This window comes from Coenobita brevimanus, chromosome 53 (genome assembly GCF_032717465.1).
Source record: "Coenobita brevimanus isolate Jiangsu-jjx chromosome 53, ASM3271746v2, whole genome shotgun sequence".
NCBI classification, from domain to species: Eukaryota; Metazoa; Arthropoda; class Malacostraca; order Decapoda; family Coenobitidae; genus Coenobita; species Coenobita brevimanus.
In genome coordinates this window covers 40337293-40364486 of record NC_137006.1, presented here as the reverse complement: position 1 = coordinate 40364486, position 27194 = coordinate 40337293, and the positions used below count along the sequence as shown (strand labels likewise).

At 41.0% G+C, this 27194-nt stretch overlaps 1 protein-coding gene across 1 annotated transcript in view; it reads left to right on the top strand.

The window, feature by feature from the left end:
* The first annotated feature begins 645 nt into the window (after positions 1 to 645).
* LOC145400803 (uncharacterized) overlaps positions 646 to 27194 on the top strand; it is a 58583-nt gene continuing 32034 nt past the window's right edge. Inside the window, exons 1-3 of the mRNA XM_080273239.1 lie at positions 646 to 765; positions 5564 to 5714; positions 7118 to 7180. Coding sequence (XP_080129365.1) covers positions 699 to 765; positions 5564 to 5714; positions 7118 to 7180 — 281 coding nt within the window. The 5' untranslated portion in view covers positions 646 to 698. The remainder of the gene's footprint in view (positions 766 to 5563; positions 5715 to 7117; positions 7181 to 27194) is intronic.

Below are 27194 nucleotides of genomic sequence, written 5' to 3'. Positions count from 1 at the left end.
GTCACTGTAAAACAATGTCGGTATGGCAGAGTGTCAGTGTGGCACAGCGTCGGTGTGATATGTGGCAAATTGGCCAAAGTAGACAGTGTCAATGTGGTACAGTCTTGGTGTGATTTGTGGTACAATGTCAGTGTGTCACATGTCTGTGTGGTACAGTGTCTGTCTGGCACAGTGTCGATTTGGTACATTCTCGGTGTGGCACACTGTCTGTGTGGCACAGTGTCAGTTTAGCATGGCGTTAATATGGCACAATGTTGGGGAAGCACAGTGTCTGGGTGATACAGTGTCAGTATGACAGTGTGTCACAGCGTCACAAATCTGTGTGGCACAGTGTCGGTGTGGCACATGTCTGTGTGGCACAGTGTCGTCTGGCACAGTGTCTGTGTGGCACAGTGTTGTGTGTGTTACAGTGTTGAATGGGGTGACAGTGTCCTTTGGAATGGTATAGTGCAGGATGCTGTGTGGCAAAGTTTTGTGTGCTGTCAAATTTTTTGTGATGTCATGCTCGTGGTCCCGGATGTGGCATTAACTGATACTCTGAACAATGACAACACAATAGAACAAAAGCGTGCCAGCAAAGCCATAGTCTTGTACACCTATTTATTCTCATCCGTCAGTAACACACCCTTCAGTGTGCGGTTGGTAGCCGGACCAACAGCTGCTCCTCCCTAACAACGCTCAGAATATAGAGATCTATAATGATGTTCCAGACAAGAGTAATAGTAACACTTTCCTTTCTTGTGACAGCCTCAGTTCTCTGTCAAGGTAAGTATTTCTGTGTTTTTAGGTATTCCGAAAGACCGTTAATGTGTGTCTTTTAGGTAGTACAATCCAAACATATATATATTCAATCTCTGTTGATATATTCAGTCTCTTGGTTCATACATTCCATCAATCCAATGACCAACATGGAGAATCCCATGCAATAGTCTTTCATATTTCTATGGCTTTTGACACACTGTGGCAACGTTCCCTGCCATCCAAATTCCCTTCCTATGGCCTATTATTTTTGGTTCCATCAGTTCCTCATATCCCAGTGACAGAAATATAACAGTTAAAGATGATATATATTCAATTTCCACTCGATTAATGCCGGCGTGCCACAAGGATCACTTCTGACTCCAACCTTATTCCTAATATATATTAAAGACTTCTTGCCTACCACCCACAGTCCCATACACTCATATGCAGATAAGTGAACGCTTCACAGTTCCTTCTTCACATTGAAACACTCATTCATAAACTTTGGTATCTCTAACTCAAAACTCAGAATGGTAGTCTCCATGAATTAAGACTTATTTCAGATCAGTAAATGTGGACAAAACAACCTTGTCTCATTTAATGCTAGGAAACCAGATAAATATGATTAACTAATAGACAGATAATTGCCTGATTCGTATATTATCTTCACGCAACCAATATTCCTACCTCAAAAAATACTGAAATTTTCTGTGTTTCACTTAACAATACCCTCAGTTGGACCTCTCATTAAAGCACCTGCTAAAACAGCTTCAATGAAACTTTACTAACCGTACAGAACTGACGAGCAGTTAGCTACAATTTACAAGAGTCATGTGCACTCTCAGCTCGAATATTGCTCACCCTTGTGGAGTGGATGTGATGAGGCTGCACTAAAACACCTGGACAAAATTCAGAACAAAACTGTAAGAAAAACTGATAACCCTGCAGTTACAAATGAACTACCTCCCCTACAGGTAAAAAGGAATATTGCCTCTATCAAATTATTTTACAGATACGTTTAGGGCAAATGCTCAGATAAAGTTGCATCTATTGTGCCACCTCTCCATGCCTTCCTCCATGCTACACGAGCATCCAGTGGCGCTCATGACTGGAATGTTACAGTGCCATATTGCAGAACTTTTGCCTATCGGAGTTTTTTTGTTCCCCGATGTGAGGACTCCAGTAATCTGGTGTATGGATTATTTTTAAAGTCAATTTGTTTTTCCTCTACTCATCTTCTTAAAAAAAAAAAAAAAATAGTCAATGATCTCGAAATACGAAGAGTAGAGCATATTTGTTTTCGTGCCTAATCAACAGCAAGTGATTTAATTGAGATCGACCCCACTTTGTACAGTCGTGGGGAAAAAAAGAAAGAAAAAAAAAAAAAAGGAACGGCTAATATCTCACCATTCTACATCTCACTTTCATTTGCTGGCTAATATTCCTAAGCCGAAAGAATTCTGGTTTGTTTCTCTGTCCATAGCTAATCACCATTCATACGTCTGGTAGAAAGGTGACTTACATGCCTTAAATATGACTTAAACTCGTACATAGTGGAATAGTAGGAAATCTTTTGACAGTCTGTACAACCCACCCCCCTCCCTGCTCTCACCGCTGTGTGTAGCCAGGAGCTGTCAGTTGGGATACATTTCCTGAACGGGAGCAGTTTGACATCTGTCGAGGGTAACTAGTACGTTTTACATATTAATCGTCCCCTCATTGAACATGCATGTTTGTTGACTGCGAACAGCCATGAGCAATAGTAGTTCGACGATATTCCTCTGTCAGCATTGTGTGTTTGGCCTTCCATATTTCTCTTCCCTCTCCAGCTGACAGAGAGTATCCTTCCTTTCAATGCCGCTCTGTTGCGTGATTCCTGTTGATAGCACACACAATGGCTCACTTAACACCTTCCATTAAAACAGTCGGCAGAAAAGTGTCGGCGAATTTTTGCATATCGCTGTGTCTGCGTCATGCTGCAAAAACCTTCACCTGGTATAATGTTCAACCAGCATTGCCATTAGAGCTGCGAGTCAAGACAGTCCACGAATTTCCTGCATGATATACTTAAGAGTAAATTGGTCCATTCTTCCACTGGTGTTTTGATTCATCCAGGCGTTAAGAGATCGATTGTTTTGGATCATATCAGCCATGAGCAGACCCATTCACAGCATTCATGGTCCATTTTGTCTAAGTCAGGTCCCGTGAGATTAGTTTTCGTACATTTCAATCAGGTCCATTTCGGTCCTGCTAGGCCATCTAACCTCGCCAGTCCCATCACATAGTTTGTGTTTTATTCTTTCTGTCACTACACAATTTTTGTTCAGCTTTTCTGGGGGATTATATTGCTGAAGAGTTTAGTGAAGGCTTTATCTAACCCTGTGGAGTTTGAAAGTAGCTCCTCAGCCAAGTAAATAAGTAAATAAATAAATAAGTATATATATATATATATATATATATATATATATATATATATATATATATATATATGTGTGTGTGTGTGTGTGTGTGTGTGTGTAAACGTTTGATAAAAGCAAGAATGAAAAATGAAAGCACATTATCTGACTGAAAGGATTATTGTTCAGTGAGGTCCCTCACGTCCAGCATTGATAAATTCACTTTCATGTAAGACCAGTTAGGACCACTTAGCACTAATTAGAACCACTTAGCACTAATTAGGACCATTTATCACTAATTAGAACGATTTCGCACAAATTAGGACCATTTAGCACTAATTGGAAACATTTCGCACAAATTAGGACCAATTCGCACTAACTAGGACCAGTTCGCTCTAGTTAAGACTATCTAGCTCTAATTAGGTCCATTTAGAGTCATCAGTTCTACTTCAAAACCTGTCTGGCCCATCAGATCCATTTCAGGTCAGGTTGTGGAGATTCAGGTCCACTTAGGTCCAGGTCCAGTTAGGTCCATCCAGGTCCAGTTAGTTTGGTCCATCCAGGGTATTTACATCCAACCAGGTCGTTCACATACACATTTCCTTCAGGGTTGTTAAGACCCAGTTAGGTTCATCGGGGTTCAGTTATTCCGTCTCAGGTTCACGTAAACCCACTCGTGTTGTTTCCTTTCACTCAGGCTCAGTCAGGTTAGCTTAGATCCGTTCGGGTCAGTTCTGGTCCACTTAGTTCCACTCGGGTCCAGTCAGGTCACTTAGATTCAGCCAGGTTGTTCACATCTATTCTCGTTAAGGATCGTTTCCTAATACAACTCTCACCAGTGGAGAGGCTCCCTGCATAAAGCTCTTCTCAACAAGGTGGAGTCAAAGGCTTTTCGTCTCATTAACTCTCCTCCTCTTACTGGCTCCCTTCAACCAATATTTCTTCGCCGCACTGTTGAATTATTATCTCATTACTGTCGTTACCTCAATGGTCACTGTTCCTCTGAACTGTCTGCTTGCATTCCTCCACCTCTACGACGAACGCGTAGCACCTGTCTAACAACAAACTCTCATCCCTTTTCTGTCCAACTAATGCAAGAGTTAACCGTTACTCCCACTCCTTCAGGTATGCACCAAGAATATTTTGGAATTTTCTCCCCCTATCTGAATATCCTACTACCAATGACCCCAGTCTTATAAATACACTGTGTCCAGGCATCTCGAAATGAACGGATCTTGAATTTGGCTCTCTGTTATCTTGTTCTTATTTTTTCGAGGAGGGAACAATTTTTGGACCTCTAACCTTTGGCTCCTTCTTCCTTGCATAAAAGAAAAACTCATCCAAGCAATTTATTCTCCATACTCCACTTCAACATTCTCATCCGTGCTTATTTATGTAGTTTTAATCCTGAGCTGATTTGCAGCAAGAACATACAAGAGGCGACTGTGGTGCAATATCCCGAATAACTCGCTAAGGAAGAAGTGTCACGAGGGTTTTAAAGGCACTCAGAATACGACCTTAGGTCAGGTCCAATTACGGCCGTTCTATTGGTCTATATTTCTGACTTAATAATTTTCATATTATCACATTTTTTTTTGTTTTACCGTTCAATCCAGCGACGTTCTTTATAATTTGTTCTTGTTACCTCCAGACGGTTCTATTTGACATGAGTACCGGTATTGAAATAGTTGATTGAGACTTACCTGACTCTCTAGGTTGAAAAGTCTCTCCCAAGCAAGATACACCTGTGTGGAGGCGACAGGAATAAAATCGAGAATACGTCACCACACTGAAGGCGTCACGTGAACTTTACCATCAAACCTTATTATTATGTTATTTCTTAAAGGACCAGACCTAACATAACCTTGTCCGATCCATCATAACCATTGTTTTCTCTTTCTTTTCTTTTCTGTTTTAACCCGACCAAAAATTGCCACCATCTTCAATGCTGAGTTGTAATTATAAACAATAGAATATGATACTGACAAGAGAAAAGTGATTTGTAAATGATGTAGAGCAGTAATATTGGCTTTTTTGCCACTGGGCTCCGTGAAATAAGCTATAAAAGGGCAAAAATCTGAGCCAAGTTAAGGTGAAATGAGTATAGATCTAATCTTCCTTAGCCTACACTAATGAAACGTTGCCAGGCCTAACTTTAGCAGACATAACCCCTTCTATTATGTAACCTGAAGATATTGCCTAACCAGAGTAAACCAAACCTAACCTAACCTAACCAAATCTAACCTAGCCTAACTTTACGTGACTTATTCCCTCCTATTACGTGACCTGACCCGTGCTCGGATGTTTCGGCCACGAAATTTTGGGCCAAGGACGTTTGAGCCACCACCCTAGGACGTTTTGGGCATAGGTTAGGTTAGGTTAGGTTAGGTAAGGTTCACGACACTACACACTTCAAAACTTCCTAGGTTCGAGGACCACGACCCAAACTCCCGTGGCCGAAACGTCCTACATTGGATCTGACCTGGCCTCGCCTACAGACCAGCCAGGTCCGGGGGAGCCCTGTGAGGAATCTAGTGACCCTGTCTCCTGGACCCTTCCTGATGGCTCCTGTTGTAGGTAAGGTGGTGTTAATGTGGTGTTGTGGTGGTGTAAATGTTGTGGTGTTGTGGTGTCAGGGTGGTTGTGTGAGTGTCGTGTTGTGGTGTTGTGATGTCAGGGTGGTTGTGTAAGTGTCGTGTTGTGGTGATGTGGTGTGAGCAGTGTGATGGTTTGGTGGCGTCACTGTTGTGGTTTGTTGGTGGTAATGTGGTGGTGTCAGTGTAGTGATGTGGGGGTGTAGGTGTGTTGGCGGTGTGGGGGTCAGTGTGATGATGTGGTGATATCAGCGTGGTGGTGTTAGCGAATTTGCCTTCTTTGCCAGTCTAAAAATTACATGTATTTTCATTTTCCGTATGAAAGTTTTGCTCACTCTTCTACGTCATTTTGGCTGAGAGGAATTATTATCAGTTACCTTCTGCTCTGCAAACAGCCTCTTCACGAAATCAGTTCCGTGCTATGTGCTCTTTGCATTCCTTCGAAGAAGGTGTGAGTGGATGAATGTTTTGAACAATAGTATTTTTGTATTTTTGTGTAAATGTTTTGATTGCGTCTCATTTGTGTTGCCACTAATCGCTAGTGACCTCAGTGGATAGCATAAATTATTCAGTTTACATTGCAGCCACTGAAGAAGATTTGTATAGTGTTAGAGACGAACATATGAGTCATTTATAATCAACTTAAAATCTCACTGCCACATTAATGTCCCTCGTTAGTAACAGCATTGCCATTACCACTAATTACCAACCCGCTAATGGGTTTTGACCCCCTGGCCTCCCGGCACAGGGGATAAAGCTTCAATTTATGTTTCACTTCCCTCTTCTAGTTATCCAACGCTGAGAGAGATCTGGTAGGCCTATGTTTCTTTGCCAATACATACTTCTGAAATGATGAGTCAAGGAGGAAAGTGACAGACATGCTTTATGTTAAGTGTGCAGTAAACGGAGTAATAACCCAAGTTTTGTCCTTGTCTAAGCAATATATGCGTGAAGATGTTGATATAGTGTCCTTTGCTCCTTAGAGATATCTTGTATTTCAGTCTGAACGATGTATTTTGAACATTACTTTTTACCTCCAGTACGATGACGTCGTTTCCATTTTATTCTTGCTCTCACTGACAATTTTATTGAAATCAAACGAGACTTTTCTGACTGGAGGATTTAGATATACCTTTCATTAACCACTTCACCGTAAGTGTGCTTTCCCGATAATCTGGCAGCACGAAAAAAAAAAAAAAAAAAAAATGGGCCGCCATGCTCTTGGATATTATTGATGCAAATTATGGTGTACAAGGTAATACTGAGGAGCAATAAGAAAAATATATCGCTCAGATAGAAATGCCATGATGTCCTCTTTGCCAGCGACAATACAACCCATATATGTATAGTTCCCAACCTGGTATAACTCTTGGCCTCCCTGTACAGGTGTGAAGACGGTGTGGTCGAATGTCAGATGCTGTCCACTTCTCCGGTACTCTCCTCCATCCGGTACGTCACTCGGTACTGCCACAGTATAACTTACGGTAACATTCCTTTCGTTACTAGGATTTGTGCTGTAGGAAAGACAAGGAAAGGTGAGTATAGAGTCTTTCTACGTCCCTCGTCCCTCCTGTAAAAATAAATCCCAGAAGAGGAAGATTATCGCACTTTATTTTGTGTATCTCAACCAGTCACATGACAATTTCATCTCTTACAGCTTCGTACCTGAGTAAAAACACACCTATAACTCTATGTCTCATTCAGACCGTTTCAGCACGTGAGAAGTCTTAATTATCTCATTCTTTCTTACCATTAGACTGTTTGATGTGGTGTAGGAGTGACCATTCATTATCTTAGGCTACGTCTACTCCAAAATCTTTCTAGCAAGGCTTTCTAGCACAGGCAGGGGGCGAGCGTGAACTATTTTGAGTTAAAGTTATGCAGAACCCCCGCCCGTGCCAGCAGACTGTAGCACCAGTCGAGCAGGAACTTTTTCAGTGTCTCAGTAACACAGAGGGTAGACCAGCATGCTCTCCAATACAAGTTTCTCCAACTATCAACACCAAACTACATGCACAGTACACATCACACTTCCTTTTCAAAATTTTCATAATGGCGTCGAATAACATAGCCTCGGAGTCCCCAAAGGGGAGGACCATAAATGCCCCCACCTTCAGCCCCTCTCCCGGTGACGACTCAAGGTGCCTGGAACCACTGTCTGACTCTCTTCTTCTTCATTTCTGCAACATTCGTGGCCTTTCCTCCAACTTTCGCTCTGTTGAGCACCACCTCTCCTTCTCTAAACCTCACCTTCTTTTCCTTACTGAGACTCAGCTGTCTGAGGCAACTGACAGCAAACCCTTTTCTGTATCCTCCTACTTTCTCTATACTCATTTCAAAGCCAAAGGTGACTTTTGTGTATATATACGCAACAACTTATCTTGCTCTCGTGTTCCTGAACTCAATTCTTCTGGATTCTCTATACTCTGGCTTCGGCTTTCCTGTCATTCTCTGACTAAATATATCTGTGCTGTTTACTTCTCTCCTAATTCCACTGACTATCAAAAATTCTTTCACTATCTTACTTCTATGATGGAACACATTCTATCCATCTCTCCTTTCTCTGAAATCTCCATTCTTGGAGATTTCAATGTTCATCACCACCTTTGGCTCTCCTCTCCTTTCACTGATCCACCTGGTGAACAAGCCTACACCTTTTCTATCCTTAATGACCTAGAGCAGCTTGTACAGCACCCTACCCGTATTCCTGACCGCCTTGGAGAGAGCTCCAACATAATTGATCTCTTCCTTACAACTAATCCTTCTGCTTAAACTGTTAATCTTTTCTCTCCGTTGGGCTCCTCCGATCATAACCTTATCGCCTTAACCTGTCCTATCGCTCCGGTATGGCCTGTGGACCCTCCAAAAAAACGTCGTCTCTGGCACTTTGGAGCTGCGGATTGGGAGGCCCTCAGGCAGTACTTCTTTGATTTTCCCTGGAATGATTATTGCTTTCATGGCCGGGAGCCATCTAGGTGTGTCTTGCTTGGGCATGGAAGCATACATTCCTTTCTCATATCCTTTGACTAACGCAAGAAAGCCTTGGTTTAATCACGCTTGTTCTAATGCTGTCCGCAACAAGGAAAGGGCCTATAAAAGGTACCAGAGCCAACCCACCCCTGAATCACATCATCTTTACATTTCTGCCCGGAATCGTTCTAAGTCTGTTCTTCGCTCTGCTAAAAATAATTTCATCCGTACAAAATGCTCTCAACTCTCCAACTCGAACTCTCCCCGCTCCTTCTGGCACCTTGCCAAAAAACTTTCAAACAACTTTACCTCATCATCCTTCCCTCCTCTTTTCTACTCTGATGGCTCTGTAGCTATTTCTTCTACTGATAGAGCAGATCTCTTCACTCAGACTTTCTCCTCCAATTCCACCTTAGACGATTCCGGTGCTGTTCCTCCATCACTTTCCCCCTCTGACTTCCTCATGGTTAACATTAAAATTTCTTCAGCTGATGTATTTTCTGCGATTGCTGGCCTCAGTACTAATAAGGCATATGGGCCTGATGGAGTCCCTCCTGTTGTTCTCAAGAACTGTGCTTCTGTGCTTACACCCTGCCCAGGCAAACTCTTTCGCCTTTGTCTTTCAACTTGTACCTTTCCTTCTTGCTGGAAGTTTGCTCTCATTCAGCCAGTCCCAAAGAAGGGTGACCATTCCCAACCCTCTAACTATCGCCCAATTGCTTTAACATACTGTATCTCAAAAGTTTTTGAGTCTATTCTTAATACAAAAATTTTAAAGCATCTTTCCTATCACAACCTTCTTTCTGATCGTCAGTATGGGTTCTGTCAGGGACGCTCCACAGGCGACCTTCTCACCTACCTTTCACACTCCTGGTCATCCTCCTTTCGGGACTTTGGCAAAAGCTTTGCCATTGCACTTGACATCTCAAAGGCTTTCGATCGAGTATGGCATAAATCTTTAATTTCCAAACTGCCCTCTTACGGTTTCTATCCTTCTTTCTGTGCCTTCATCTCTAGCTTCCTTTCTGGTCGTTCTATAGCCGCTGTTGTAGACGGCTATCGTTCATCTCCTAGATCTATTAACAGTGGTGTTCCTCAGGGCTCTGTCCTATCACCAACTCTCTTCCTTTTATTCATCAATGACCTTCTAAGCTGTACATCTAACCCTATCCACTCATACGCTGATGACTCCACCCTTCACCTTTCCATTCGATTCCCACAACGTCCATCTCAGCAGTTACTTCAACAGGCGAGGGATGAGGCTATGGCACACCTAATGTCTGACTTGGCTCGTATCTCTGACTGGGGTAAAAATAATCTGGTTGTTTTTAATGCGTCAAAGACTCAGTTTTTGCACCTATCAACCCGACAAAATCTTCCACAGGTATACCCACTTATGTTTAATAATACTCAACTTAATCCTGCATCATCCTTGAACATGCCTGGGGTTTCATTTGCTCGGGACTTGTCTTGGAAAGATCATATTACATCTCTTGTAAAATCTGCTTCCAAGAGATTGGCTGCGCTAAACCGACTCCGTTCCTTCTTTGCCCCTGCACAATTGTTCACTCTATACAGGGGTTTTATCCGCCCCTGTGTGGAGTACAACTCTCATGTGTGGGGAGGCTCCCCACATACAGCTCTTCTCAATAGGGTGGAGTCAAAGGCTTTTCGTCTCAATGACTCTCCCCCTCTTACTGACTCCCTTCAACCTCTGTCTCTTCGCCTCAATGCTGCATCTTTATCTCTTTTCTATCGCTACTTCAATGGTCACTGTTCCTCTGAACTATCTGCATGCATTCCTCCACTTCAACGACGGGCACGTACCACCCGTTTAGCAGCAAACTCTCACCCCTTTTCTGTCCAACTCTCTTGTCCAAGAGTTAACCGTTACTCCCAGTCCTTCATTTATGCAACAGGTCAGCTCTGGAACTGTCTCCCTCTGTCTGTATTTCCTGCTTCCTATGATCTCCAGCCTTTCAAACGCAGTGTGTCCAGGCATCTCGAAATGAATGGATATTGAATTTGGCTCTCTCTTGTATTTTGTTTGTCTCTTGGAAGGAACAGTCTTGCGGGCTTATGGCCTTTGGTTCCTTCTTCTTCACATAAGAAAAAAAAAACATTTGGTATGGACGAGACCCAAGAGTTAAGACTACCTGTTGATAAAATATTTTGCCATAAGGGTACTAGACTCCAGATAAAGAAGCATCCACCAGTTATGTACCCAAGATAGCATATATTCTTGCTCTACTTTGTATGCTGGTTAAACGGTACAGCATGATACCGACACAAACTTGCTGACGATATTAAGAGTCTGTGGTACAATTACAGTAGTTGAGAAGCACCATTCTTTTGCACTTGCAGGTCTTCGTATTCTGGATTCAGTGTGAAGGTCTATGTATTTTGGAAACCACTTGTAGGTCTATGTTTTCGGAATTCCACTTGCGGGTCTGTGTATTTTGGATTCCACTTGTAGGTGTGTGGATTTTGGAGTCCTCTTGCAGGTATAAGTATTTATAATTCCACTTGTAAGTCTACGAATTGTTGCGTCCGCGTCCCCACACTGCCACAGGCTCCAACAGCAGTAGTTCAGTACAGGAAGGACGTTGCCCAGTGAGTTGTTCTTATGGTCAGCCTTTCGGTGTACAGCACACAAGATCAGCTGAGGCGAAACTAAACACTGGCTTCTTAAAGTTCACTGTCTTTATTTTCCAAATATTTCCACCTAATGCTTTCCAGCTTCACTGTTCTCACGAGCACTGAGCTATACAAACTTTACTAACTGCTATTACACTTAATGCTTGACAACACTTCTCTGTTATTACACGTAATGCTTGACAACACTTCACTGTTATTACATTTTATTCTTGACAACAGTGTTTTCACAAGTACCGAAAATATAGGTTGCAAACTGACACTGCACTACACTCAGACTGAACTGAAAAACAACTGAACTTGTTCTGGTCTCTTATCCAACCTTATGTAAGCTTGTATTGTTCGAGAATGATCTACTTCTCCACAGTTCTGGTGTATTCTAGAGTGAGAGCACAGTTACCAACTCGGAGACAACCAAAACTTGCAAGGGTTTCCTTACATTACATAACACTAAATTATTTACCATACAAACTTAATATCAATTACATAATTTAACAATCACGTAAATAAAAAATTATTGAGAAAAAGAGCATAAAAATTAATGCATAACTTACAAAATAACTACGCTCACAATCAGCAGGCAAACTGGCAACTCTGAGTCACACCAAAACCTACGATACGGGAAACGCCGAGAAGCTTCTCGAGCACCTAACTATAGTCCTTCCAAAATATCCAGATCGTTTGGGCGTTGTCCCTCACGGGAGTTCCCCTTCGCGTGAAGCTGTCAAATCTGTACCAAAACACACCTCGCTGTCTCATGTCAGCTATTTACTACTTCTAAATTAAATTTATTTACAGTATATGTATATATAATTCCCTAATAAGTCTATATAGTGTAAGAAAATGCTTATTGCTTTTAATAATAACAATGACTTTTTATAAATACCTCAACACTTGGCAGAGCTGCTTTCCAATGCTGTCACACTTGTAGGTCAGTGAAGGTAGGTCAGGGCTGCGTTTCAACAGGCCTTAGCGCCCCAGAGCGGTCTGGGGGTAGTGGGGGTAGCAGTGAAACCACCAAATACTTGGAGCGCGAATTCGCTTTTACTCTAGATATCCTTCTTTCAGAATACTTAGCAGTTATGTTTATTTGATCATTACTGACAACAGTATTAATGTTACATGAATAATTATCAGCAAAATATAATTGTAAATGCATATTGCCGAAATACTTTGGAAATATTTAAGCCGTAATGAAGAACCATAACAAATCCTGCCTTCGCCACAGCTGCTTCCTCTTGTAATTTCCTCTGATTTTGAAGACGAAATGAACCCAGCAGTGCAAGACTACAGTGGAACAAGAAGACTTTGGAAGATATGATCATTGTGCAGAGGTGAGGAGGTACTTCATGGAAGTATGATTTTCGCGGGAATGAATGAAAACAAACCCTCAGTCCGTACTCTTTAGATCCGCATAGCCTTTACTTTCATTAAGCTGAAAATCAATATTTATTTGAAATGAAAAGGGTATTGTAACAAATCTTTTCATTTCAAAATCCGTTCATTCTCCTAAATTACACAGAATAATACCGTGGCATTGAGAGTTCTGTTATCCTTTACACGACTGTGATCTAAACCATTACAGCTGTCAGATGTCGCTAGAGAGACCCACCGTACCAAATAGTTCCAACCGCGACGAAGGCCGCGACAACCCCCCCTTCACCCCCCACACTTTCGCTCTTGAAAGTGCCATTACGTTCCGTGGCGCTCCAGCTGTTGAAACGCAGCCCAGGTGTCAATCCGCAGGTCACTTCCTCTCTGACCGCCATCAAAGATGGAAGCTCCTACCCCTACTACTCGCCCTCGTCTGCTCCACAGTCGAGAAAAAGAACTTATTTACAGCATAAGTAAGTATTTTTTAGAAGAGACGGCAAACAGGGGACCTGTAATTGATCCCTCAAAAGCTGTTGCTCAAACAGCAAAGGCCACCAACGTGAGAGACAGACAGACAGACAGACAGACAAAGTCAGGAGGCTTTTCCTCAAATTCTAATAATTCATAATACTGTATAGACTTCTTATAGAAATAAATCTCCATAAAATGTTGATTTTATATGCAGAGAGAGAGAGAGAGAGAGAGAGAGAGGTAGTGAGCTGGGAGTGAGGGTTAACCGTTGTCTCTAATCCGATAATTGGCCCAGTAGAAACTGTGCAACGTCGCATGTAGGGGAATTCCCATGAGGGACAACGCCTAAATGATCTGGATATTTTGGAATGACTATAGCAAATCTTGCTTTCTAACGGTGTTCTGGACACCACTTGCAGGTCTGTGTATTTTGGATTCCACTTAGCAGTTCTATGTATTTTGGATTCCACAAGGAATATATAAGTTTGTTTTCATCACGTCTTTGTTAATTTATCTGTACAACTGAGAATTTGTATAGAAGTTCGATTATTGTGTGTAGTATTCTTGAAGACGACTGTGACTGAAGAAAACTTGTCTTTTTTTTTTTTTTTAATGTGTTCGACTCTGGGCATAGGCTTCATAGCCTGCTATCAAGGCCCAGTAGTCTTCCTACATACATACACCTCTTTACATGTCACCACTTCGGCGCTAACGCCCACCGTCCATACTGAATACATGTCTGCCTTAATAACCCCCGCACAGTTGATAGGCATTACTCTAAACCTCGTATTCTGGTTAATTAGGGAACTTCCCTAACACCTCTTCTTTACCGATTTATTTTTGGACATGGCTGGCTGCTATCACTGAGTACGTTTTTATGCAGAGTATGGTGATATTAGGATTTTTTGACACTGGAGAGGACGGCAAGGTATAATAAGCAAAATATATTGCTTAAGAAGGGGTGTTGGAGACCTTCCTTATCCGACAACGATACGGACCTAAGTCTTCTAACTGATATTTGTGTATTTAATATGAATACTGCAACTGTAATGACGAATTCCACATTTAACCCCATTAATGTTTTAAACAATTGCTCTTGATGCCTCCAGACAATTTTACTCGGCTTTGGAAACCTCTCGTACTGACAGCATTAACAAAAGACTGTACTGAAACCCCCCCAGTTGGAATAGTTATAGTCCATTTGATTGAGCTGTGCACTTGAGATGCATAGGGCATGTAGGGTGTTTGAACCACGGCTGCTGATTGGCCGCCGATGACGTCATTGACAAATGCAGGCATTTACTGTCGTGCAACATATGGACGTTGGTGTACGCCGTGGGTGGATACTAGTGCAACATGCGGACGTGGGTGTACACCGTGGGTGGATCATTTACTTCAAACGTCACTCATCGTTTTATAAAACTTCACAATCAATTTTAATATTCTTTGATAACAGTAAACATTTAATGCTAATTTTGACCTCTTTAGCGTCGGAAATTATTCCGTATTTAAACTGGCTGCTTACTGTATATTGCAAGCAATTAGAATATATAAATATATGTGTTTAAATAAGAAGAGCTGTAGATTTACATCATCGGCGACCAATCAGCAGCCGCGAATCAAACACACTCTACTCTCCACATACATTTCAGCTGCACAGCTCAATCAAATAAGGTATAGTTGCTGGGCTGAGTTAACTTATCCATAGGTGACTGGAACATATCGAAGAAGAAGTATTCATAGTCAAGGGTTTACTTTCCAATAATACTTAGCTCCTCCCAATATTAATCAGCCTTAAAATAAGCTATTGCTCTTTAAAAAATACGCAAGAAATACCTGTATCTCGTTCGTTAAAAGATCACATAAATGTACCATATAATTCAGTATCTCCACATACATTAGATGGCCAATGATACTTTAACACTGTCTGTGTAAGTCTTGGGGACAGTGATGTTGTGATAACCTGAAATTATTTGTGAAAAAAAAAATTGCATAATTATTGTGGTTGCCTGCGACTGATATGCTGATGGAAATGTGGAATGAAGAACAGATTACTGAGATGCATTGTGATAGACTGTGTCAGATATTTTGCTGGACATTCTGGTACAAAATTGTGATGAACGATTGTAGTGGACATTGTGACTGAAAATTATAGAGGGCAATTGTACGTGACACTGTGACTGACGATTACAAAAGTCATTGTTTGAGGCGTTGTGAAGGTCGAATGTATGAGACAATATGCCGGAAAATATGACAAATTTTGACTGATCGTTTCGTTTGTATCGTTTATAAAGGCTCCATCATTCTTTCATGCTTCGGCCTTGGTGACCTAATGGCGGCTATCCACGCTGCCCGACCTCTGGCAGCCTCCCTTTTCAGCCCCTTAGGGAGATTCTGATGTAGATAGTAGGGTAACATGAGACTGGAGGAAACAGCTGGGTCGTGGAGAGCTCATTCAGTGCAATTAAAGGATAGTTATGTGATCAGCCTTCCCCATATCAGACTTATAAATCATACTTAGCATTCGCTGGATAAATGAGGCATAACGTGATACACTGATGGGATCGCAAATGATCTTTGTTCGATGTAAATACTTTACATTTGTTCGCGATAAGCTGGTATGACGGACCTGGGGACAAGCTTTCTAATTGGTCTTTTCTCGTGGTGGTTAGCCTTTTTTTTTTTTTTTTTTTTAATGCATTCAGAATTTAGATCATTAAACAATAATTTCCCTTGGTATCAAAATTAATAATTTACTATCTTAAATAAATAGCCAATACTCTCTTCAGACACAAAATGATCCAATGGTATACGTGGCAAGTGATTAGACGGGTGGGTGGTGAACAGAAGGAACGGACGGCAGTGATTGATTCTGTGTGTGTGGATGATGGGATAAGAAGGTGTGTAATGGAAGAAAGAGCTTTTAGAAGTTGGGGGAATTGACTTTCTGACCACCACTTGCTGATGGTAAGAGTCAAGGTTCAAATGAAATGGAGAAGGAGGAGAAGGGAAGGACAGGAGGAAGTAGTTCATACAAGGAGGGTGGAAAGGTTGCGAGAGGATGGAAAAAACGCAGAATATAAAAAAGAAGTGGAGGAGCGATTGGGTAAATATGATTTTGAGCAGAAGGGAGACGTGGAAGGTGTGTGTAAGATATCGCAGAAGGAATCTGTGCAGCATGTGAGATGGTGTGTGGGGTGAAGACAAGACGAAAGGGGGTGCAAGGAACAGCATGGTGGAATGAAGAGGTGAGCCAGGCTGTCGCACAAAGGAAGAAAGTATATTGTGTGTGGATGAAAAGTAGTGGTGTGGAGGAAGTTGAGAGATGGAAGAGAGAGTTATAGGTAGGGAAGAAGAGAGAGGCGAAAAGATAGTAGGAGAGAGTAAGAAGAGAGTGGATGAGGAATTTAGAAGGAATTTGAGTGTAAAATCGAGGGAATGTAGAAAAATGTTCTTGAAAGAGGTAAAGAAAGTTAGATCGGTTAATAATGAAGTTAGCCGGGGAGTGAAAGAAAAATGGTAGATTACTAGTGGAGAAGGGAGAAAAGGTGAGCAGATGGAGAGAACACTTTAAGGAACTGTTGAACACAGAGAATGAAAGTAATGCTAGTATGAGTGGCTGGGGAATGGTTGGGAGAATGAGGGATGTGAGATGAGAGGAAGAAATCAGTAGGATGGAAGTTATGGAAGCAATGAAGAAAGTTAAAATGGGGAAAGCCCCAGGAATTGATGCAGTGTGTGGTGAAATGCTGAAGCATGGGGGAGAGATACAGTAGTAGTAGGACGGATGTAGATGTGCAGATTGGCCCGGGATGAAGGTAAAGTCCCGGAGATATAATTTTTCCCCTTGTACAGAGGAAAAGGGGATAATGAAATGTGTTGTACTCTTAGGAGTATTTGTCATCTTAGTGTAATAGGAAAAGTATATGGTAAGATATTTATTGACGAGTTAGGGAAATAACAGAGGAATTAGTTGGAGAAGAACAGGGAGGTTTTAGAAAAGGAAAAGGTTGTGTAGATCAGATTTTCATTCTTAGGTCTTTAATGGGAAAGTTTCTAGAGAAGGGAAAGAAGTTGTATGCAGCCTTCATGGATTTGGAGAAAGCATATGACAGGGTGGATAGACAAGGATTGTGAAGAGTATTAAGAATAATTATGGAGTAGACAGGAAGTTGCTGAATGCCGTGAAGAGTTTGTGTGAGGGTGCTGTGAGTGCGTGTGGATAGTGAAGTGAGTGAATTTCTCTATATGAAGGTTGGATTGAAACGGGGATGTGTCATGTTTCCATGGTTGTTCAGTCTGTATCTGGATGGGGTTATAAAAGAGATACAAGGTAGGGCAGTGGATGTTGGAGCGGCCCGAATGAGAGAGGGCAATGTTTAGAAACTCCCTGTACTGTTGTTTGCAGATGACTCTGTGTTGTTAAGTGAAAGCGAAGGGGAGCTGCAAGGCTTGGTGAATGAGTTTGGAAGAGTGTGTAAGAAACAGACTCTAAAAGTGAATGTAGGGAAGAGTAAAGTTATGGTCTTCGAGAGAAATGAAGTCACTGAATGTTCAGTGAGGTTGAATGAGGAGGAAATGGAAAATGTGAGTGCATTTAAGTACATACTTGAGTAGTGTGATGAGTAAGGATGGAATTTTAGAGGGTGAAGTGCTTGAAAGGGTACAGCAAGGATAAAAGGTTGCTGGCTCTTTGAAAGCAGTGATAAGAAACTGGGAAGTAAGCATGGAAGTGAAAAAGTTACTGCATTACTACTGTGATACCAATTCTAACGTATGGAAGTGAAGCTTTGACCTTGTTGATGGGCACGAGTCAAGAGTGAGACCAGTGGAAATGAGTTATCTGAGAAGAGCATGTGGAGTCACATAGAGAGACAGACTGACAAATGAGGAAGTGAAGGAGCATTGTGGTGTGGATGTGGATGTGATAAGAAGCGTTAAGCGAAACACACTGAGATGGTTTGGCCATGTGGAGAGGATGGAGAACGAGAGACTGACGAGGAGAGTGTGAGTGAGGTGGAAAGGAGGGAGAAGGAGGGGAAGCCCAAGGATGAGATAGAGAGATTGAGTGGAGAGGTATATGGCAGAGGGGGTGTGAGCTGGGAGTATGGCAGTGAAATGGCGGAGGACAGGGCGACATGGAGGCGATTTGTTTGTGGCCACCCCTTACGGGATTAAGGCGCCTGGCAATAGATAGAGAAATAGCAGATTAAAAAGTCCTCGTTCAGTCTGGTCCGTGGGTAGAGGAGGATAGGAGGACAAGGAAAACAAGACAGCACTCCAAGTGCAACACCCAAGCCCACCATCTGATCTATGGGCCGAATTTTACCTTTGTCCTGTGACCCTGACCTTCGACAGATTCGTCTCTGGCTCCAAAGACTTCGTCCTTGCCTAACTCTTTTCATTGACAACAACTTTGGTCCAGATCATATCAGACTGTTTAAGTTGACCTTCCCCAGTGACCATCATCATTGACCTTTCCCGAGGACCATGACCATTGACTGATTGTTCTCAGAATCAAATTACTTAATTCTGATTTTAACCTGAACCTTCCACAAAGGTCATTCCTTATCGGTTAAAACTGTTTAAGCTGACCTTGCCATGTGAGTTTAACCTATAACATGTTGTTCTGAAAAGCAATATGCAAATTGGGTGATCCTCAACTCATCCACCACGCTTGATCCATATAAAAAACAATATACATTATTTTGTTCACACACAGAAGCAAGTCGAAATTTGTCCTTTTCCTGTGCCCTTGGCCTTTGACAAAGTATAATCCTTTCATTCTAGCCTGACCCTCAACACTTCCATCAATTTAGTTCATCCATCCATCCATCCATCATCCAATCCTATGTTGCCCCATGAGGAGCGTAGGAGCCCGGGGCTAGGCAGCTGGTCCTGACATTTAAGACGAGAGTGACCAGCCTCACTCATTCCTGAGTGGCATTACGTGAGCAATAAACCCCAACCACCCCTTGGATATATACCTTCACCGGCTCAATCCGATTGGAGCACAATAATTACCCACTAAACCACCAGGCGCCAAAATTTGGTTTTATATTTACCACCCAGTGTAGTAAATGGTTTCCTGGTGTACAGGAAACCATTTGGCTTGTCACTCAGTGTAGAGCTACCCACAGGCAGAAGGAAGAGGAAAGAATGAAGGAATGAAAGAGAGAAGAGGGAGTGCAAAGTCACCCGTAGGCAGAAAGACGAGGAAAGAATGAAGGAAAGACAGAAGAAGATGGAAGGAAAGAAGGATGGAGGAGAGGACAGGGCAGACACCCGAGAGCAGCACAACATTGAGTGAGAGGAAATCAGATCAAAACTGCTTGAGCTGAACCTGCCTTGTGACGTAAGCCTTTGACCTTTCTCTGTGACTTTGACTTTCAGTTGATTTTTCTCAACTGAATCCTATTATTCTTCCATTACCCACAACCGTTCCACGATGATTGGTCTAAACTTGACGAAAACTTTAAGTTGACTTTGTCCTGTGACTGACCATCAACACTTCCACCAAGTTTGGTCCAAACATGTCAAATAATTTGAATTATTTTATTAACACACACACACACACACACACACACACACACACACACACATACACACACACACACGTCGCTGAAAACGTAACACCTGCTCTCACTTCGCGACCACAGGTACAATAATCTCCCTGCCTCAGTACTTACTTCTTTACCTCTTTTGTAACCCACCTGCATCATCCCGTAAGCCATGGCAGCTTGATTACTTACACTACAACACAAACCTTGACAGTGTGTGTAATATTGTGAAGGTGCCATTACAGCATAAGGTTGTTTTGTAGGCTGGATTTGACATGATCACTTAACGCTAAACAAATATATCTTACTGACTGAGGAAGGGTTACTAAGATAGATGACCAATATGGGTTTTAGATTTCAGGAAGGAGGTTATGCAAACCGCTCCTCCCTTCTGATAAAATAGGTTAAAATATGGTGATGCAAATAGGTTATTACAAATATCGACTGACCACAGCAAGGTTTGGCATCACTAAATCAGAGAATATATAACCTGAGCGTAGTGTTAACAATTTTAAGTTAACTGTTTGATTTTTCTGTTAGAATGCACTGCTTAGCGATTATGGGAAATATAAGTGTGAAATTCCAGCATCGAAAAACAAGGCTTAAAATCTTTATTACATATTTCTCCAACGCTTGTTATGTTCTATCTTGTTAATTCTTACTTATAGTGTACACCCCTTGTTCATTTCTCCTACTACTCGAGGTGTTGTGAAACTGCGTCGAAAATTCTGTAATTCTAGGTAAACACTCCCTCTCATTACCCCAGTGTTGTGGTGCTGACGAGAGGTCTACAAACGGTCGCGCTGTGCACCTTGGGTGGAGTGAAGCAACAGCAGTGCTCACTCAGGGGCCAAACCTCTTCAAATTTCCCTACCCTTCGCTGTAAGGAAGGACTCAGGCCCGAACCTGGTGAGGTGCTGTCTATTACAAGGAGACACCGGTTCCCTAAACAGTGTATTTGCATATACTGTACTGTACCTTTAGGATGGCCCCACAAACGAGGTTCCTTACCTGTGGTCGACAAGTCTGATTGGCAGACAGACTGGGGTTAAGCAATAACAACAGCAACAACTCCATTGTTGGGTTTGATGCCTTTCTGGACTAAACGTGAAGCAAGACAAAATGGGAAATGCAGACTCAAAGAAATACGAAGAATTAAACTCCATGTTGGCTGCCAACATTACTTTCTCTGACATTATACAATCAGTGTTTCCCAAACTTTTTTGGCCGTAACCCTGAACACAGATTTTTTTATTTATTTATTTTTTTTTTTTTTTGGCCTGGCGACCCTCAGGGAGGAAACACAATTTCAGTGCTTTACATTTATCGATGCTTTATTATTCACAATCATTTTCTTGTTGCAGTGTCTCAATGACGGTTTACATTCCAAAATTATGATGTAAGTACGAGTATATTTGCACTGTTTTGTAATTTTAACTTTTTTTTTCAGTCTTCATTATTTTGTAAAACCCATTCCACGACTCGCAGAAGCATCCTTGCGACCCTCATTTGGGTCGCGACCATGGGTTTGGGAACCACTGCTATAAATCATAACACCAGCCTACCTTTGTATTCGATGAATGGAAGGAAGGTCTGTCAAAGAGCCTACATCTGATGAGTATAGCGCATGGATCACGACTGGTAGTTCTGGTGCTTTGAAATGCCACTCAGACGGACCTTACATTTCAATCACATAATATTCTTAAATCTATGTATGAGCAGTATGAAGTACCTACCAAATGCAAACACATATTCTAGTTACTGAGAAAACAGAAGAACTACTAGAAATGACAGCTGTTCTGAGCATGAAGAGTCTACAAATTGGCTCGAAAATGAATATGGAGACTTTTTTTTTACAGACATGATCAGACCTTTCCAGCAAAAACTGGAGAAAATATACCTGAGGCAGGTGGTTCAGACACTGTCAGTCAATGACTACAAAATCAAGTGAAACATAAGCATGGGTTGGAGGACTTCTGGTGAACTAAGTGCATGAAGGATAAGCTATTGACTATGTCAGAGGAGACTATAATATATAATTAGTGTGTCCTTCCTTTTCAAACTTATGGATCGGAAACCTGAACTCTTGTAAAATCCTTAGAACGTAAAGTTGGGACTGTGAAGAGGAATGAAGGAATTGCATCAAAATATCACACATAAAAATAAAAGCTTCCTGAACGAGTAAATTGAAGAATGTGGGGGATATAATCCCTTCAGTTAAAAAGTAGAAATATGACACTGTGACAGTCCAATCATGAGCGCTACCAGATGCCAGTGTAGCACGGGAGAAGGCATGGAAAGGTGGCACGATGGATGCAATTTTGAGCATTTGCCATAAAAGTATCTGTAAAATAATGCAAGGGAGGTGACATTCTTTCTTACTCGTAGGGGAGGTAGTTCATTTGTAATACTAGGATTATTAAAAATTCTAACTTCTTTTCTGAATTTTGTCTAGTTGTTTTAGCGCAACATCTCCACGTCCATTGCACAAGGAGAGCAATATTTCAGTTGACAGCGCACATGACTCTTTTAAATTATAGGTAGCTGCTCCTCAGTGAAGTATTAAAGACTCTGGCCAATAATCCAAGTTTCTTTGACGCGGTTTTAGCAAATGATCTAACATGAGAGGTCCAGCTTTGGGCATTGTTAAGTGAAACACCCATGAATTTCAATACTTTTAGAGTTAGGAATATTAGTATCACTGAAGGTACAATAGGAATCTGGCAATATCTGTCCATTACTAAACTGTATATACTTGGTTTTACTAGCATTAAATGAGACAGTGTTTATTTTGCTCCCACTCAGTGATCTTTGATAAGTCTTGATTTATGGAGATTGTTGACTGACCTGTGAGTTAGAGATACTGGACTTTGTGAGTGGGTACTTAGGTGTGAATAAACTGTGAGGTGTTGAATCATTTGTATATAAAAGGATGGGTTTATGGGTGACAGATAAAGAGATCATTAATATGAATTAGGAATAGGGTCGGAGCCAGAACTGATCCTTGTGGCACGCCGACATAATCAGGTGAAAACTGGAAGACAGATCGTCTACTTTAACTCTTATCTTTCTGTCACTAAGATGTGAAGAAATCAGAGAAACAAAAGATGTTAGGCCACAACAATGGAGTTTGGACAGCAGGGAACAATGACACACTGTCAAAAGCTTCAGAAATATCAAGAGCTACTGCATGAGTTTCTCCATGTTGGTCAATGAACTGATGGATGGTATGAGTCAGGAGATTGAGTATATCAACAGTGGATCTTTCGTGGCGAAAACCATCCTATCACTAATTACTGTAAGTTGTTGAATTCAAGATGTTTAACAGTGTGCTTATTAATTACAATCTCAAATACTTTACTAAGAGAAGTTGCAGTAGCTACTGGTCTGTAATCAGAGGGATCAGAGGAACTTCCTTTCTTCGGAACTGGGTGGAAATTGACTTCTTACCATGAATTAGGGAATGAAGAAGTATGTATACATAGTCTGAATAATTTAGCTAGAATAGGAGCAAGTTCTGGGGAACACTTTTTCAAAACAATTGGAGGAATTCCATGTGGACCCGGAGCTTTATTGTTTGGTAAATTGTCTAGGATGGATTTTACATATCTAGTCTGTATCGGAAGTGGAGCATTTTGGGGGGAGTCAAGTTGCAGTACTGGAATGTTCTGAGTGACTTCTTCTAAAGTAGAACTGTTGGCAACTGTATTGGCAAGGATGCTCGCTTCACGGGGGTCATTTACAACGTTAACATCTGAAGAGTATAGAGGGGGAATGGGTGACGATTTGTTAAAGTTATATATATATATATATATATATATATATATATATATATATATATATATATATATTGAGAGAGAAGGTGACTCCCAGTGAGATGTTACAGTGAATGGAGAGAGACTGGAATTGGTGAGAGAGTTCAAGTACCTGGGTACAGTGATAGAAAAGATAGGAAAGTGTGTAAAAGAAGTTAAAAGTAGAGTGACATAAGGAAGAAAGGTGGGTGGTGCAATGAAGCCTTGATGAGAAAAAGAGGCTTGATTGTTGCAGCTGCACGAGGCTTACATAAAGGAGTGTTAGTGCCAACTTTAACATATGGATGTGAGACTATGGTGTGGCATGAAAATGAAAAGTCAAGAGTAACAGGAGTGGAGATGGGACTGCTGAGGAATGTATGCGGAGTACAGAGGGTGGATAGTATACGAAAGAATGTGATTCGTGAAAGATGTGGAGTGAGGAAGTTGGTGGACACCAAAATCGAAGAGAGTATACTGAGATGGTATGGTCATGTAGAGAGAATGGATAACAATAGAGTGGTGAAAAAGGTATACCTGAGTGAATTTGAAGGAGGTAGGAGGCTAGGTAGGCCAAGGAGAAGATGGAGAGATATGGTGGATGAGTGTGTGAGGAAGAGAGGTTTGGAAGTCGGTGAGGCTAGGGAACTGACAAGAGATAGAGCTGGCTGGATGAATGTTGTGAGAAGTGCATGATCAGGGATTTTGGCACTCCTTTCTAACATGGCAGCGTCCGGACTGACTCAATCGGATACGTTTATGTGAAGCTACAGAATGTGGTGAATGTTTTTGGCGTATCCAATAGAGCCAGGATTCCGGGGGCTTGAATGATGAGTGAATGGAGGTGTAGATAATGATGATGATGATGTATATCTATCTGTATCTACAGTATATCTATATCTATACAGTATCTATCTATATATCAATCTATCTATCTATCTATCATCTATCTATCTATCAATCTATCTATCTATATATATATATATTTTTTTTTTCTTAAATTCTATCTCATGTGAAATTAAATTGATGCAGTCACATCTTCTAGTGCAAATAAAAAACAATCATTTGAATTTAAAAACGATGCACAGATTACGAGTTAAAAGTAAGTACCTCCTATAACTTGCAATTAAAATTACTAGTGCCCTAAAAATTTTTACATTTACAAACCTGTCCCACCACACACGTAGACATAGTCACAGTAGTCAGTACATACAGTAGTCTCCTACAGAGTCTACAGAGCTCAGATATACAGGTACAGTGCTGGACGACGGACGTGTCACGTCTCATGTTTATGGAATACTCTCTCTCTCTCTCTCTCTCTCTCTCTCTGTTTTCACTATATCAAAGTAATAGGCCCTATATGTATGATGTAATTTCAATTATTATGCATCTAAACAGTCAACTACAATTACAGATACAATTACTTCATGAATTTAACGCTCAATTACAATTACAATTACTGATAAGTAAAATTCATTAATTACAATTACAGTTACAATTACCAGAAAAATGTGTAATTAATTACATTTCAATTAAATTACAATTACTCCAAGCTTGGCCCCAAGTAGCCTAATTTTACTCCTCGACTTCTTCAAGAATTTCTTAGCTTATTCTGATGCCTCTCTTTGATGTATTTGGATTAAACAATGTTTTACTTCGATTCATCTTTAGCACTACTTTGAGAATTTCGCTTTTTAGGTCATTCAACATTTCTTGCAATGTCTCTGCTGTTTCTGATATTAAGACAAAGTCAACTGCAATCTTAAATGGTTCAGGTTTTCTCCATCTATGTTTACTCCTTTGTTTAGTTTAGGTTTTCTCCATCTATGTTTACTTCTCTGTTCTCCCACTCTAGCTTTCTGAAAGTACTGTCTAGGCATGCTGTAAATATCTGTGGTGAAATTGTATCTCCCTGATGCACGCCATTCTCAATCTTCATTTTTTCTGAGTCTTTATCTACTTACCTGTAGCAGCTTCCTCTTTATAGATGTTTTCGAGCAGTTTTACAACATTCCCATTTACTCTTCGTTCCCGCAATAAGTTTGTAGTTGTTATGTGTTCCACTGAGTCGAAAGCCTTTTCGTAATCAACATAACCTAAACACACTGGACTATTCTGTATTTTTTTTTTTTCCATTAGCTGATTCGTTGTGTGCAGATCAGTAGTCCACTATCCGCCTCGGAATCCTGCCTGTTCACGAGGTTGATTTTCCTTCAATTTTGTTGCTATTTTATTCCCAACGACTTTAGTGGAGAGTTTGTAAATATCTGGTTATAGGCTAATGAGTCAACAGTTTTTAAGACCTTCTGTGTCGCCTTTCTTCCAGAGCAAAATAACCATTGCATTCCACCATGTTTTGGGAATTTTGTTCTTTATTCACTGAGTAAACACGAGGGCGAGCCTGTTTTGTCCTTCAGCTCCTGCATAAGACAGTAAATCTTTTACCATTCCATTTTTTCCTGTGGCCTTCCCTCTTTTCGTACTTTTAAGAGAAATGTTTACTTCGTCTGGTGTTACCTCTGGTATTTCACTTGTGTCAGCTGAAAAGTTAGGTATTGGTACTATTGTCTTTGATGCATAAAGTTCTTTGTAAAATTCTTCAACTCTCTTCATCATACTAGCACTGCATTTAATGACTTCACCGTTCTTGAAGTTCAGTGATATAATTTGTTGCTTTCCTAGTGTTATTTCACTTCAGACCTGTTTCAGACTTTTTCCTTTTTTGATGGCTTCTTTTATTTGATCCATGTTCCTCTTCCTTTTTTTCATCTCTCCGTCTCTTTATTAATAAACTTATTTAATCCCAGTCTTTCTACTTCATCTTTGTTTTTGTTTTCATATCACTTCTCATTTTCATTAGCTCAAAGATCATTTTTTAATACTTGTCGACTTTGGTTGTACAGTATTAGTTTTCCTTGCTACCTTCACCGACTCTTAGCACTTGTTAGGCTTTCATTCATCATATCATAGTCACACTCAGCAAAACTCAGGGCATGAAGTTTGTTCGTTATTTCTAACTAAAAGGCTGCCTTGTTTTTGCGTTCTTTTATCTGGCATATCCTTTATTTTAAATCAGCTTCTTTCTTTCACTTCTGAAATAGAATCTAGCTGTGCAACCCACTATTCTATGGTCACTTCCTATTTTGACTTCGTTCATCACTGTGATATTTATGGTCATGTTATGGTAATCTTCTATGATGAAGTCCATTTCATTCTATGTTTCTCCACTTGGACTTCTCTAAGCCCATTTTTTCCCTGTTCTCTTGTGAAAGAATGTGTTCATTATCCTCATGTAAAGGCGCGATTCAACCGGGGCAACACAGGCAACATGTAGCATGTGACTTGCCTGGCTTTCAACATGAATGTTGAATGCGGCATTCAACCAGGAGACATGTTGACTGCGACAAGTCAACATTGTTGTTTCATGTAGCATTCTACATGCCAATGTTTATGTTGAATGCCATAAAACTATTTCCACCGATTCAACAAAAACTGAGCCAGTTGTCAACACGATGTAGCAGACATACAGACATATATGTAGATAGACAGAGCTTAACAAAAAATCATACAAGTAGATACCGTGTAAAACACACACACACACACACACACACACACACACACACACACACACACACACAC